This window comes from Seriola dumerili, unplaced genomic scaffold (assembly GCF_002260705.1).
Source record: "Seriola dumerili isolate Sdu_G_001 unplaced genomic scaffold, Sdu_1.0 BDQW01000800.1, whole genome shotgun sequence".
NCBI classification, from domain to species: domain Eukaryota; kingdom Metazoa; phylum Chordata; class Actinopteri; order Carangiformes; family Carangidae; genus Seriola; species Seriola dumerili.
The window spans coordinates 206,274-220,866 of NW_019175055.1; the positions used below are offsets into that span (position 1 = coordinate 206,274).

The 14,593-nt window shown below is 40.3% G+C and overlaps 1 protein-coding gene across 1 annotated transcript; it reads right to left on the minus strand.

Annotated features, from left to right (window-relative positions):
- Positions 1-6,293: 6,293 nt before the first annotated feature.
- ccnq (cyclin Q) lies at positions 6,294-14,387 on the minus strand. The gene is made up of 5 exons (XM_022765938.1): positions 14,015-14,387; positions 12,529-12,712; positions 11,944-12,076; positions 11,327-11,545; positions 6,294-7,732 (listed from the first exon to the last, which is right to left on the minus strand). Exons 1-5 carry the CDS (start codon positions 14,157-14,159, stop codon positions 7,643-7,645), a joined length of 771 nt encoding a protein of 256 aa, XP_022621659.1. The 5' UTR covers positions 14,160-14,387; the 3' UTR covers positions 6,294-7,642.
- Positions 14,388-14,593: the final 206 nt, after the last annotated feature.

Below are 14,593 nucleotides of genomic sequence, written 5' to 3' on the forward strand. Positions count from 1 at the left end.
CACCATCTCCCAGAGGCACCCGCAAAAAAATTAGACATACCTTCTTTGTAGATGAGCATTAATCTGTTTTATTATTTCCAGGAATAAACACAGAAACGTCCTCTCTCCTTTCAAACACCCAGTCTGTAAATACGTGAAATCTTCTTAGAAAAGGAGTTTTGCCCAATTAGTGGCCAAGTCGTTCTTAATACCAATCAATCATTGATTGAATGCCACATCCGAGTATTGTTGCTGACCATGTGCATGACTTCATGGCCACAGTTAACCATCTTCTAATGGCTACTTCCATCATGATAATGCTCCATGTCACGAAACAAAAGTCGTCTCCAGCTGGTTTCATGAACACAACAGTGAGTTCAGTGAACTTCAGTGACCTCCAAGTCTCCAGATCTGAATCCAGTAGAAACCCCCAACCCTCAAAGAACTGTAACACAAAGAACAGCTGAGGCCATTAGTTTGAGTCATTATCTGGTCATATGGACAAATGAAAGATGTGATGATGGCACAAGATGAAATGTCAGGAGATCAAAAAATGTCTGACAATCCATCAAGTAGTTGTTGAGATATTACACTAAAAGCCAAAAATGTCACCCTTACAGTGTTGTGGTGCTAGTAGGAAAACCAGGGGATCACCAACACCAGTAGGATACATCGTCTGGGAACAATAAATGTCTGTAGCAACTTTCATGCTGCTAGCATGGCTTAAAGTGGGATAAGACCTCATGTAACTGGACATAATAACCACACCTTGTGTTGCCTTCTGCTCTGTAAATAATCCATGATCTCCACCAGAAACTAGAGATTAGTTTCTTAGGATCATCAGTCTATTCAAAGATGATGAACAATGCCACCAGATCAAGGCCAATATACATACGTCTCAGATCTGACATTGTCACCAATATAACTCCAACTAGCAAAGAAAAAGGCCTTGTTGAAGGACTAAATCTTCTGTATGAAGCTATTTTACACAACAATGCAATGCATTTAAAAATAGATACAGTGGAGAAATTTCAATGAGGTGTTTTTTTTTATTAATTATAAGAAACTTTAAAGATCTGAGCTTACATTATTATCATGTTTGTTTAGTTGACCTGAAGAATGTTCATTAGATTCAGTCACATGTTGTAGATAGTAGATATCTATTTTGTTTATTTGCATCCTTCAATATCACATACTGTATATGTAGCCTATCAAATATTTAACTACATAGCTGCACTGAGTGTTTTCCCCTGAGGTGACGGGGTTGTTTTCCAGGTAATGGTGTGTAGGACATGGAAGATTTAATGTAGATAAACTACATGCTTAATTTAGACATCAGCACGGCCACTGTGTTATTTCCATCTCAGCTGCGATACAGTCACTCCACAACAACCTAAAAGACCTGAAAGGTTGGTGGATTTCACTGTATTGAATGTTCTCTCTGAAGAAGTGAAGAGTGAAACTTTGCTCACGGTGCCAGTCCTGCTACCAACACCCTAATTACATCACTATTGAACTCACTCGAGCAGCCATCACTGCAGTGTTGAGGGTGGAGAGAAATGCTGGGTGATGTAAAGATGGCAAAAGTTGATTTTGGTACAATGAGTCTGTCATGTTACTGTACCAGACTCCTCTACAACAGCTTTCATGTTAAAGAGTGACTTTACAGCTGCTGGAAGTCTTGTTTTTCCTCACCTTGCTGCAGTGATATCATGTAATGCAATGTGATCCAGAGTTTGTCAGTGCACCATGACATCACTGCTGGGTGTGGTAAGATTCAAATGTTTTAACCTGTTTTGGTTAAACTGTTTTGAGTTAGCCAACACTTACTCCCTGTAAACTTACTTTGTAGTGAGTTTTTAAACAGGCTAGCAGCACGGCTCTTTGATGTTCAAATACCGTATCTCCACAACTAACGGATGGATGGTCATGAAGTTTGGTAAAGACACTGATGATCTCAGGAGGGTGAATTATATGGACTTTGGTGACTTTTCCTCTAGTGCCTCCATGAGGTTGAAATCTATGGTTTTGGGTGAAATTTCTCAACTATGTGATGGATTGTCATTACATTTGAAATAGACATTCAGGTTCCTCAAGATGAACTTTGATCACTTTGATCCTTTACAGGCCCCATATTGTCTAAAGTGATATTTCCATGTCTTTTTTGATTATAAAGCAGTTCTAGGTTCTGTATCAATACTGTGAAAGTATCAAAGCCTCAGTCCACAGAGAAACGCACACAGCCTGTATTCAGAAACTGAGACTTTAAACGAGCCGCCAGGACATCTGTAACTTTGTGATGTCACAACAAAACAGTCACCAACCAAATCCTGCAAAATTGGATGGTGGGTCCAGGTGGGCTGGGCGTGGTGTGTGGCTGAGGGCGGATACTGCTTTGTTGTGACATCACAAGGTTACAGAAATCCTGACAGCTTATTTTAAGAGTCAGTTTCCGAATATGGGCCCCGTGTGTTCCTCTGTGGATTGAATGCTTTGATACTTTCACATTAATAACAATCTAACTTTATACAACATGGGACCTTACTCGAAATACTTGAAATCTGAAACCAAGTTTTCAGGGGCTTTAAAACTTCCAACGTCAGCTCCACCTGTCAATCTCTGTTGCTTTGCATTAATGTTACTGGTCAGAAAGGTTGCATCCAGAGAGGTCTTGATAGAGTTTTGACTGATGGTTTGATGCAGACTGCTCTTTTTGCTCCACCCTTCGATGCACACTCACACACACACACACACTTGCTCTCTTAAATCTATTGTCTATGCATTAGGCAGTTAGAGTGTTTAGGAGCGCTGGGTTGATGTCTAATAGGTCTGAGGCTGATGGCTACAGAGCTTTTATCAGTTCAAGGGCACTCAGCTCCTGGACTGCAGGGCCTAACACAACATTAACATCCCAAACTGTCATTTCGATGCAAACACACATGTACACTGAGACGTACACGCACAGCTGGTCGTGTGTGTGTGTGTGTGACCTTCTGACTTCCCCTCAAGCCCACAGTGAAGGCTGAAGTGATGTGTAAGCAGATCAGAAGCCCGAAGTGCAGAGGAGAGGCGATCACAACAGGCTGGAGAGCGCTGAAGTGTGATACAAAGATAAGCTCCTCTCTCACTTGCCATTTTCCCCCTTTACCTCCTTTTTTCTCCTCCTCATCCCTCCCTCTACCCCTTACATTCCCCTCTCCTTAATCCCTCCACCTCTCATCCATCCATGTCACTCTTTTTTTCCCTACTCCTCCAACTCCTTCCCTCAGTACTCCTTCCCATCTGATGGTTAATTCATGGAGTCTGGCTGAACACGCACCCTCTCCATTATTAATATAACATTAGGGAGACAGAGGAAGGAGGAGAGAAAGGGAGACACAGAGGAGGAGGAGGAGAGAGGAAAGAGGTGGAAGGAGGATGAGGAATTAGGGAGAGGGTGAGAGAGGGAGACAGGGAGGATGGAGGGCAGAGAAAAAAGGTGGAGAGAAGATGACAGGGATGGAGCATATGAAGAGACAGCCAGATTTTTCCCCAGCAGCTACAAGAGGGAGGGAAAAAAAAACGTTGGACGAGTTGGAGGAGAGTGACAGATGAGAAGGGAGAGAATGTGTCAGGAAGAATATTGTACAACATGTGATGCTATTAGGATGCACGCAATGTCTCATGTCCTGTGAAGAGAGGCAGAACGCACAAGGAGAGAGGAAAAGACAGAAAGAGAGACTCAGATGTGTCAGCGTTGATCATGTGACTCCTTTATCCTGGACACACACACACACACACACACACACACACTTTAGACAGGCAGACCTGATTTTACAAGATAATTGCAAAAAATATAGAAGTAAATAAACCAAAACACTCCTCTTCTAAAAAATACCAGGTCTGAGAAGCTTTGTACAGTAAAGACAGTATTCACAGACGCGACAAGTCACACATGTTCTGATGATAAACAGCAGTGAAGGCTGAGTCTTCACGACTCATACGGCTGCCACTGTCACAACTATGTTTCTTTACATTCCCCTAAAACATTCTCACTGTTAGAATAAAAAAATCAAAACAATCAGGATGATGTGTCCTCACATCACCCCAACACTCCACTCAGGCCAATCACGTCACTGAGCCGGGGCTACCTCCGGGCTACCTGGGCTTTCAGCCCTGGGCTGCCACACTGTTTCACTCTGGTGTATTCACAGACGGGCTAATTATGAATTTGTCCACAAGTGAAGCTCAGTCTGAAAGGATAAGGCTGAAGATGTTCTCTGTTTTTCTTATTGTAAATAAATCTCAATAAAAGAGCACAACCAACAGTGTTTTTAACCATTGTATACTGAAGAAAAATATAAACGCAACACTTTTATTTTTTACTCCCATTTTTCATGAGTTTAGATAAAAGATCTCATATTTTTTCTGCACACACAGCGAGGGTTCATTTCTCTTAAATTGTTTTCACCAATGTGTTTAAATCCGTGTCAGTGATTACTTCTCCTCTGCCAGGATCATCCACCCACCTGACAGGTGTGGCTGATCAAGATGCTGAGCACACAGCATGATTATTGCACAGGTGGGTCTTGTTCTCGTCACAGTAAAAGACCACTCAAAAACGTGCGGTTTTATCACACAAAACAATTCCACAGATGTTGCACATTTTGAGGTTGTGTGCATTTGGCGTGCTGAATGTCCACCAGAGCTGTTCACTGAGCGCATTTGGAAAGCTCTGGATCTGCATGCACAACAGCATCATCCACTTCAGCAACTTGAGAGCCATTGAACAGGAGTGGGCCAACAATCAACAACCTGATCAACACTCTGTGCAAAGGAGATGTGTTGCACTGCATGAGGCAAATGATCACACTTGATACTGCCCCCCCCCCCATGTGGGACCCGTTGTTCAGTGCCTAATAAATGGCTTTTATCAAAACAAAACATCTGTGGAATTGTGTGATAAAACCGTGAACAGCCCAAGACACACCTGTGCAGTAACGATGCTGTGTAATCAGCATCTTGATTTGCCACACCTGTCAGGAAGATAGATTATCTTGACAAAGGAGAAGTGCTCATGAGCATGGGTTTAAACACATTTGTGAGGAAAATTTAAGAAAAATAAAACCCCCTGTGTGTGTGTGTGTGTGTGTGTGTGTGTCTAAAATCTTAGATCTGTTATTTCAACTCATGAAATATGGGAGTAAACAAGTGTTGCATTTACATTATTGCTCAGTGTATTTATTTGGTTTTGTATCTTTGTTGGACATAACAAACACTGAGTGAAAGAGAAGAGAAAAAACATATACCAAGTGACGTTAGACTTTTAAACTCCACTGTACATACATACAAATATGCTAAATGAATTCATTTAAAAAAAATCTATGTAGCTTGTACTTCAGAACAAAAAGCTCTTCTATTGAAGGATTCTCTGTGCTATTATTTATCAGGAAGTCTATAAAAGATGCCCACATCTTTTCAAAGTCCTTGAGTTTTCATGTTATTGCAGATGTTCATTTTGATATATATATATATATATATATATATATGTACAGCATTGGCTGAGGGTTTTAGTGGGGTTTTCTACACAGCAGTTGCAATGTATATTTGGTGCAAACAGAATAAACCATCTTATATACAATACTAAATATACCAAGTAAATGTAATTTAGGACATCACAGTAGATCATAGTCAAACGCTTTTTCTAAAAAAAAAGAAATATCAGGACATGAACTATCACATCGTGTCAGGGCCGTCTGTCCCTCCATCACATTCTTGTGAATGCACTATCTCAGTAACAGCTTGAGGGAATTTCTTTAAATTTGGCACAAACATTCACTTGGACTCAAGGATGAACTGATTAAAATTTGTCAGTCAAAGGTCAAGGCCACTGATGGCCAAGGCCAAGATGTCTAATAGGACAAAATGACGAAGTTATGACACATATCCAAAAGGTCAAAGGTCAACTTCACTGTGACATCATAATGGTCTGCAAAAACACTTCTGACCATTACTCAACCGCAAGGCAGTAATTCTACTTCTTTCTTCTTTTTTTTAACAAACATAAGTCAAACAGGAGGAAATAGTGCATAGATTAGTGACTATTTTCAGCGGCGGATTAATCCACATTTGGTGCTGTAGTGAGTAATTGGGGCAGCAGGACGGTGTGTGTAGCACTGAGTCAAAATAAACTACAGTGTGTGTGTTCGTGGTGATGAAGGAACACTTCACACAAAGCAACAGTGAGGCTCACTGATGTATTTTTAATGGTTTTTAGAAAACAACGCTCTATGGCTCAGAGGAATACGATACAACTGCCTTTGATACACAGACAATACTTGTAATACTGTCAATTCATTGTTGGTTTTAGTCACTTCATGGACAGTAACACATACAAAAAAAAACATGGAATATCAACAAGGCAGGACAGGGTCTGCCAAGTTGTGATACTACAATCATCATTATAATATTACAGGTTTTGTTTTGCAGTGTTATTGTTTTTTTGTTTTGTTTTTTGCACTGATGTTTTATTCATGTCATTGTTTTTCTTTTTGTCTTTCTTCATGTGTAGTTTGCCTTGCAGTGGTTGTCTGTTTTGTGTTTTAATGTCTACTTCTAATGGCCTTTAAATTGCCCCATGAGGACAAATAAAGCTTCTTGATTTGAATTTTGAACAACACACATTGACACATTATCTGTAATTTTAACAGCAGAAACATTCGCCTAAATCATACAGCAAATCACGTCCCCACATATTTTAAATCTGCCAAAAATTACCAACTGTGTTTTAACTAAAAGATCTATGGAAATGGCAGCACTGCAATATTCCACTATAATCAGCTTGATATATATCACTTATGATGAAGAGGTTAAGTCAATTAATTCATTCATATTTTAAATATAGCTACTTTTATACAATAATATGCAATGTCAACATGAGTTACAATGTGTATCTTAAAAATTGAGGACATGTATTATTAGTAGAGAAAATCTAATTGTCCTTGTTAATATGTAGATTTATGCAGTGAGGTTCTCTGGATGCTCAGACATTCAAAACTTCACCTCAGCTACATTTTTATTATTGTCTAGCTTTATCTGAATGAACGGATGTGTAAAGAAAATATCATTTAATAATAGATATCAAACTAATGTCACTATTCCCCTGAATTTGCAGTGCTTTGTTGGAGTTATTGGTGAATCATTTATAACAATGGATGATGAACTTGAGCTCAAATCCATAAAGAGGCATTTGTAGTTAAAACATGTTAGGTGTGGAGTGTGACGGTGTTGCTGGTGCTGAGGGCTGAGGTGTTTTTGAAAAGCCTGGTACTGATGATTTAGTCCACAGCACATCAGTATTCTGCAGGGCTGAGGGATCAGAGAGCACAAAGCAAGAAATGTCTCCCCATGGTGGCAGGAGTCGGTAGTGCAGGTGTGTTTTTGTCACAGCTCACAGACTAACTGGGGCAATACAACGTGCTCTTCTCTCTCTCTCTCTCTCTCTCTGTCTCTGTCTCTCACACACACACACACATATACACAAACTCACCTGAACCATTACATGCAGAGAACAACACACATACAGACACACACATTCATGCTACGATTAAACAAAGTCAAGTAAACACACACAGACAGATCAGCTCCCATGTGTCTCCTCAGTGCAGGTCTGTAGGCGAGTCCTTTAGATACACTTGGCCTCCATGTCGTAGAGCTGAAGAAGGTCTGAAATCACAGCATCGATGTCTGCTTTGGTCACGTCCTCACACAGCACCTACACACACACACACACACACACACACACACACACACACACACACAGACTTCAGCTACACACCTGGCCTCAATAAACAGTGGACATCAAAGGTCCACACACCATTACAAATGACCTAGATTTTATTGCCCTGAGAACAGAAGCAGAAAACCAGAACAAATCCAGACTTTTTTCCATTTGCATTTGGACGTAGTAACTTATAAAATCAAAGCTCTAACAAAAGAGACCTAATTTATAAAACTGGTTGACAATGGGAAACTATAATTGCCACCACCCTTCAATTAATACTTAACGCTTACAAGAGGCACGTCTGCTTTGAAGACTGGCTGCAGCTGGACGGTCGGGCAAGGATGTCACTTTGGTTTTGGCTGCTGCTGGCATGACCCTAAAAACCAGGGAACATCTGTGCAAAGCTACAACTGCTGTCTGTGTCCATCAGACTGTAACAGTTCCCTCATGGACCAATTTGAATAATGTAGATGCTTTAGATTCCACTGAATGTGACTCCAACAATGACACACTCTGCATCAGATGGGCATAAAGAAAAAGGCCTTTGAGAATTTTAAAACCTGCATTAACTGATTTTTTTGGCCACTTGGGGGAAAACAGAAAAAAGATATTAGCACAGCAAGTGAGCCGGAGTCGTAATGTTACATTCTTGTTAGCCTCTGTTCAACCAACTTTTATAACTCATATCTCATTCAATATCATCCGGAAAAAAAAGAAGCGTGCTCCGAACACCCTCCACCACAGCAGCTGTTATTAGAAACTGAAACCTTTGTGATCTTTAACAAAGGTAACCAATGATTCCTTTGTGAGCACTACAAAAGAAACTACAACTCCCATTAATGTGGTGGCACGAGTACTTACTCTAATATGAAGTAGTTTTTCCAGTTCTGTAGATCTAGTCACACCATACAACATACTGTTGAGAGAGGCTCCGCTCTGACATTGAAAATGCAAATGCAATATCACAAGACACCACTCACCCACTCAACTACCACTTCACTGCGCTGCCCTCCTGACGGAGGCACAGAACCCTGAGGTGCAACAGGGCCTGACTTAGTAAAAGCCCAAAATAAAGCTAACCACTGAGGGCACTGTCTCAACATATGAGATGATGAGTTAAGTTTTACTGTTGTGTGATGATGTGGAATGTGCACGTGTTGGCTTTCTCTGTACAGATCTGTGGAAATGAATTTCCCCTTGGGGACAATAAACTAACTAACTAACTACCTAACTACCTAACTACCTAACTACCTAACTAACTAACTAACTAACTAACTAACTAACTAACTATTAGTGTTGTTAATGGAAATTTGTATGATGTTTTCTTACTTCTGGAACAGAACCTGTAGGTTATAGTTTCATTTAGTCTCTCTCTGTCATCACTTTTTAAGTTGACATGCTAACTTGTTAGCACACAGTTGCTGACACACAGTTTGGAGTCCTTGAGAATCTAAGTCCAGTATTCACTCTGTTTATCTCTGCTACAGAGGAAAGTCCCTGATCTTCAGCTGCTAAATGCTCCACTATGCTTAGCAGCTGCTCTCTAACTCTGTCTGCTGTTTGCTGCTGAGCAGGTTGTGGACAGTGGGTTTATCAGAGGTTTTTGCTGCTGCTTGCTGCGACTGATGAAAACCACACTGACGACAGCAGTGAGAGTGACTCAAAACAGCAAAGTCGCCGACCGTACAAGCAACACAATAAGCTCAGAGACACCAACAATCTGCGTAGAGCTGAGCAGAAGAGCAGAGTCAGGCGTTAAATCTGTTTGTTCATCAATATGAGCAACACATGGCACATTACACAAAGCCATCTGATCCTCTGGACCTCCTTCAAAATGACTGGTCACTGTCCCACCCCAACATCTTGTTTCAATAAGAATTGAGTTCCTTTAAAGAAATAAAGATGGGGCCTGCAGCTGATTTAAAACACACAAGTGTTTCAAAAATTCTACCAAAAAAAAAAAAAAAAAAAGAAAAGCTAACTGGCAACAATATTTTTCAAGCAACTTTCAGAGAAAACAAGCTAAAATGTAAATCAGAGGGAGCCACGACTTCTGCACCGACAATGTTTACTTGTTATTTAACCGTTTGAAAGGAAGGATACGAAGCTGTGGACTGATTCAGCAGACAAACAGTTTGTGGAGATGCATCTCCAGAGTCACACTGAGCTGATGATGCCTTTACGTAAATTTAAAACATTTTTAGCAGCAACTTCTTCTTCTCGTTGGACCAGCCTGAGCTGTAGCCAAGCACCTGAATACTAACTGTTGTTAGTGAGTAAGTGATGCTACTCAGTTGTTGTGGCCTGGACTTCTCTTCCCTTGAGAATGAGAGAAGCAAGGAAGCAACAACTGGCCAACCAGCACACTTTTTAACATTCACTTATAGAAACACACTGCTCATCATTTCCTCTATTTGAGGCTATAACCTGTTTAGCGTCTCTGTTTAGCTGGAAGATGAAATTATATCAGGTGGATTGCCGCAGCCTGTAGTTCAAAGTAGTTCAACTATTTCTACTGAGATTTTAGCAATTCAACTATTTTTAGCTCACTCTGTTACTATCTGTGGTGCTTCAGCTTTCCCTGAATGTTTAATTGCTTTAAATTGTTTACAATTCAACTGACATTTCAGTTGCTTTCAGTGCCACACTTTAACTGCTGTCACTTCCTGCTCTTTACTGCACAGGTTTAATGCTTTTCATACGGTGGTCCTGAGAGCTCTGGCTCTAAACGCACTGCGGCTTAAGAGAACACATACAAATAGACACAACACAAACAAATTCTTCATGAATTTGACAAAACATGTGCTGCAAATACTCACAACACAACCAGATACACATACACACTGCAAGCACAGAAGACACTGGAAGTGTTTCCAGGGGACATTAAAAAGTGATGCGATGCACTTTTTGTTCAATGGTTTGTGACTTTTGAAGTTAAAAGAATTGAACATGTGTGCAAGTGCAACGCAGCCAGCTTCATCACTTTTTAGTGTCCCCTGCAAACACTTCCATTGTGTTGTAAGTATTTGCAGCATGTGTGTTGATGAAGATGTTTTCTGAATTTGCCTGTGCTTTCTTGCATTGCTGTGCGTTGAGCTCTCAGGGCCACTGTAGTTTCAGCCTCTGCACATTAACTGGCACTTATTCTAGTCTTTGTACTGTTAACTAGTTACTGTACAAAAAAAAATATATAAAATTGCTTTGATCATTTACATTTTTTGACAGTATAGTATCTAGTCCTTGTGGTGAAAAATGGCTTTCTGTTTTAGCTTCTGCTTGTTTCTATTTGTTCTGACTGTACGTTGGCGAGTAGTGAGTGTTGCAGATCATGTAATGTTATGTAAAGAGAGACGCTGTAATAATATTATATTGTTATGTTTTATGTTAATCAGGAGCCACAGACATGATTCAAGCTAAATGCTAATATTAGCCTGTGTCTGTTTGCTAACGCATTTGCCAAACTTTTAACTTTACATAACGTTTTATTGTCCAATTAATAAAGTCACAGCTGCTTCTTCTTGATTGTTGACATGCACTCACACATTTTTGACTCTTCAGTCTGTAAACATGAACACAAAAACACACCTGCCACCACTCTCTCTCCCCGACAGGAAGCTCCACTCCGTAGCTGTTCAAAGCCAGGTACAGCGTCGCAATGGCAATGTGTTGAGGTTTGTGGCGGATACACATGGCTCCATGGTAACAGTCTCTAAGCAATGCCCAGGAAGTCTCAGCCACAGGGGTTCGGGACCAGGCGTGGCGGTTCACCAGCGACTTCACAGACAACAGGTAGTGAAGTAAATACTGAAGAAAGAGAGACAGAGAAAATGCTGTAATACTGTATTCAGTCTATATCTGAGTGATTCTATCTCTTTGTCTTAGTTTAAGCAGAAAGTTAATAATGTGCACAATGGCGATCAGCCAATCACAGGTGAGTAAAAGTCACCTGCACTAGAGACTTACAGTTTCTGGATCAATGAATGCAAGGATGAAATAAAACAAAGAAATGAGAAAAGCTAAAAGATCATGATACAGAATTTTCAGCTAATATCTGAAAAAACCTCTTCAATCGATTTTACAGCAGCTGTACACAAACACACAGGGACAACCATGACAACATCAGCAGTAACAGAGGCAGACAAGGAGGCTCAACTCTAAACAGGGGGGACAGGGATACGCACATGTGCACAAACACACCATACCTTGTGAGGGTGTTCAAAGGAGACGTGGAAGTTGACCTGTCGGAGGATGAGGAGCTCACACTGCACCACGCTGTCCCTCAGGTCCCAGAACTCCTTGTCACATTCTAGAGGGGCGCTGCCACTGTTGAAATACCTGCGAGGGAGGAACGGAAGGAGAGACAGAGAGCGTGAGGGAGGAGGAGGCGGAGAGCATTCGAGGTGACCGCTCTAAGAAGACGTAACACGACAAACAAACAGTGATGAGCAAAAAAAAAAAGAAAAGTTTTGCTCTTTTCAAAATATCCTGCAGTAAAACTCTCTGTTCATAAAGCTGAACCACTTCAGTTAAAGTGAACAGCATTTAACTTTGACTTATTATGAGGTAAATGAACCATTATAGACACATTGGATGACAGATATGTTATATTACTTGTCATGTGTTATGTATCAAATACATAAACTAACATAGTCACTACACTCTGGCAGAATTATACCAAGCATTTACTTACTTTAAAACACATTTGCTCATATGACACTAAACCTGCACTTGTTTTCTTACAGCAGTATGTGTTGCAGGTAGTACCCACTCTTAACGAAGCATATTACCTGTGGCTTACGTTGATGATGTCACGGGTCCTGATGTGCTGCTCCTCCACTTTGCCGGCTAGGTACACACAGCTCATGGCCACCAAGTACGGTTCATACGCACGCATGCTGACACGTTCAAAGAAACGGTGGTATAACACACACGCTGTGGCCACAGGCACCGAGCGCATACCCAGCTTCACCCCTGAGACGGAGGGAGCACTAGTCAATGCTTTAATTAAGAGTACACTCAACATATTCGTATACTGTGGACCTATTTATTTAGTAAGTGTGACTATGGCCTGATAATCACTCTGAAATGACATTCGATTTCACTTCATTATTCATTTCAGTCACCCAACGAACCAGCCCTACTCCAAACTGAGGGAAGATGAGCAGCACTGTGTTGGATCACATGTCATGGACATAAATGCAGGGTGTCCATGGGAATTTTCTGCTATCGTGAAAAAAATAAGATGGTTAAGTCCTTTTTAATGGTAAGAATTTAAATACTAATTATTTTTCCACATAATGATCTATATGAAACAAAAACAGCTGCTTATTTGCTAGTTGGTGTGTGTAAGTACAAAACTTTGCTGCTGATCTTTGTGTGTTAATATCATTTTATAGATAAAAATGTTAATTTATTCTAATTGAATAGGTTAATGTGTATTTAAGTTATATTTGTTTTTAAATTATTCATTAATGTTTCCAATCAAGAATTTTACCATTAAAATTACATTTACACTGTAAGAAATGGACTGTAGCACATTTCTTTTGGAGGGAATCAGTCTTTCATTAAGCAGTGAATTCCACTGTGTGCAGAGTGTTGCATGCACGTCTGCACACAGTTTTCAGGGTTGATGTGTCCTGTCATGGGGCCCAATGTGATATCATTTAGTCGAGCCCAAAATCCCTGGTGGCACCCTTGCTTGGTGGATCAGATGTGTGGTGAAATTAACAATAATCTATAAGAGTAGAAGTAAATGATTCGGAAAAGTCATCAAACATTAAACTGTATTTTGTATTTGTAACTGTATTTGTATTTTCTTTATGCAACACAAAGGAAAACTATTTCTACATTTCTAGCAGCGCACCAGATATTTCACTACTTTAGAAGCCCATTTGGAAATGAAAAAAAAGATTTAGAAATTAGACATGATAAATAAAAAGAAAAATACACTTAATTAGTCAAATATATGTCAAAAGATACTAGATCCATTTGACCAGTTAGGTCAAGATTGATATAAAAAGTCAAAAGTTTAACTTAGCACTAAACAGTTACTCATAGTTTTGCCATAAGTCAAAAGTAAAACTCTGGACTTGTAATTATTTTGTAATTCTTTGTAATTAAAAACCGTAGAATTTAACCACGATTATTATTTTTTTTCATCATGGTTAACTTTTAATCTTTATATCCCTTTTCCTAGCAGAAATGGGCTACCCAAGATCACCATGTCTCCTCCTGATGAGATGAACTGTTGACGCACAGCCTCCTGTGAGTTACCTGTTTCCATGATGAAGCGACAGACGCGAAAGTGTGTTTTCACGTCCCGGGCAGAGTCAGACTCTGCATCCCCGCCGGAGTCTCTCCTGCCCGCCTGCCACAGGGGTCCATCGTGGGTAGATAGACGAGAGGATGAACCCTCCATGGCTAACGGACCATCAGCGGGAGAATCAAACGTTGTCGAGTACAAAGAGACTGGCTACGATACTCGCCACGAAGGCAACTACTGAGTGATAAGACTGACTGCAGGAGAGTTTAACTGGGACTAAGTACAAAGTACTTTTGAAAACAAACAGAACACAAAGATAGAGGAATGGTTATGTTAACTGGACGTCCTAACTACCGCCAGTCCATTTTGTTGCTAGCATGTATCCATCAGGGTTGCCAGATTTGTGACAAAACCTACACAATACCACAACTCAAGATATGCCTCTGCCAAACCACATACACGGCTTGTAAATTCCCCGATCATTACCGTCATTACCAGTTGTATTGTAATACCTACAAAGTATCATCATAAATGTTTAGTGTACCATCAATTAAAGCAAGTATCTTTCAACAGTAACTTGCAGAGTTGTA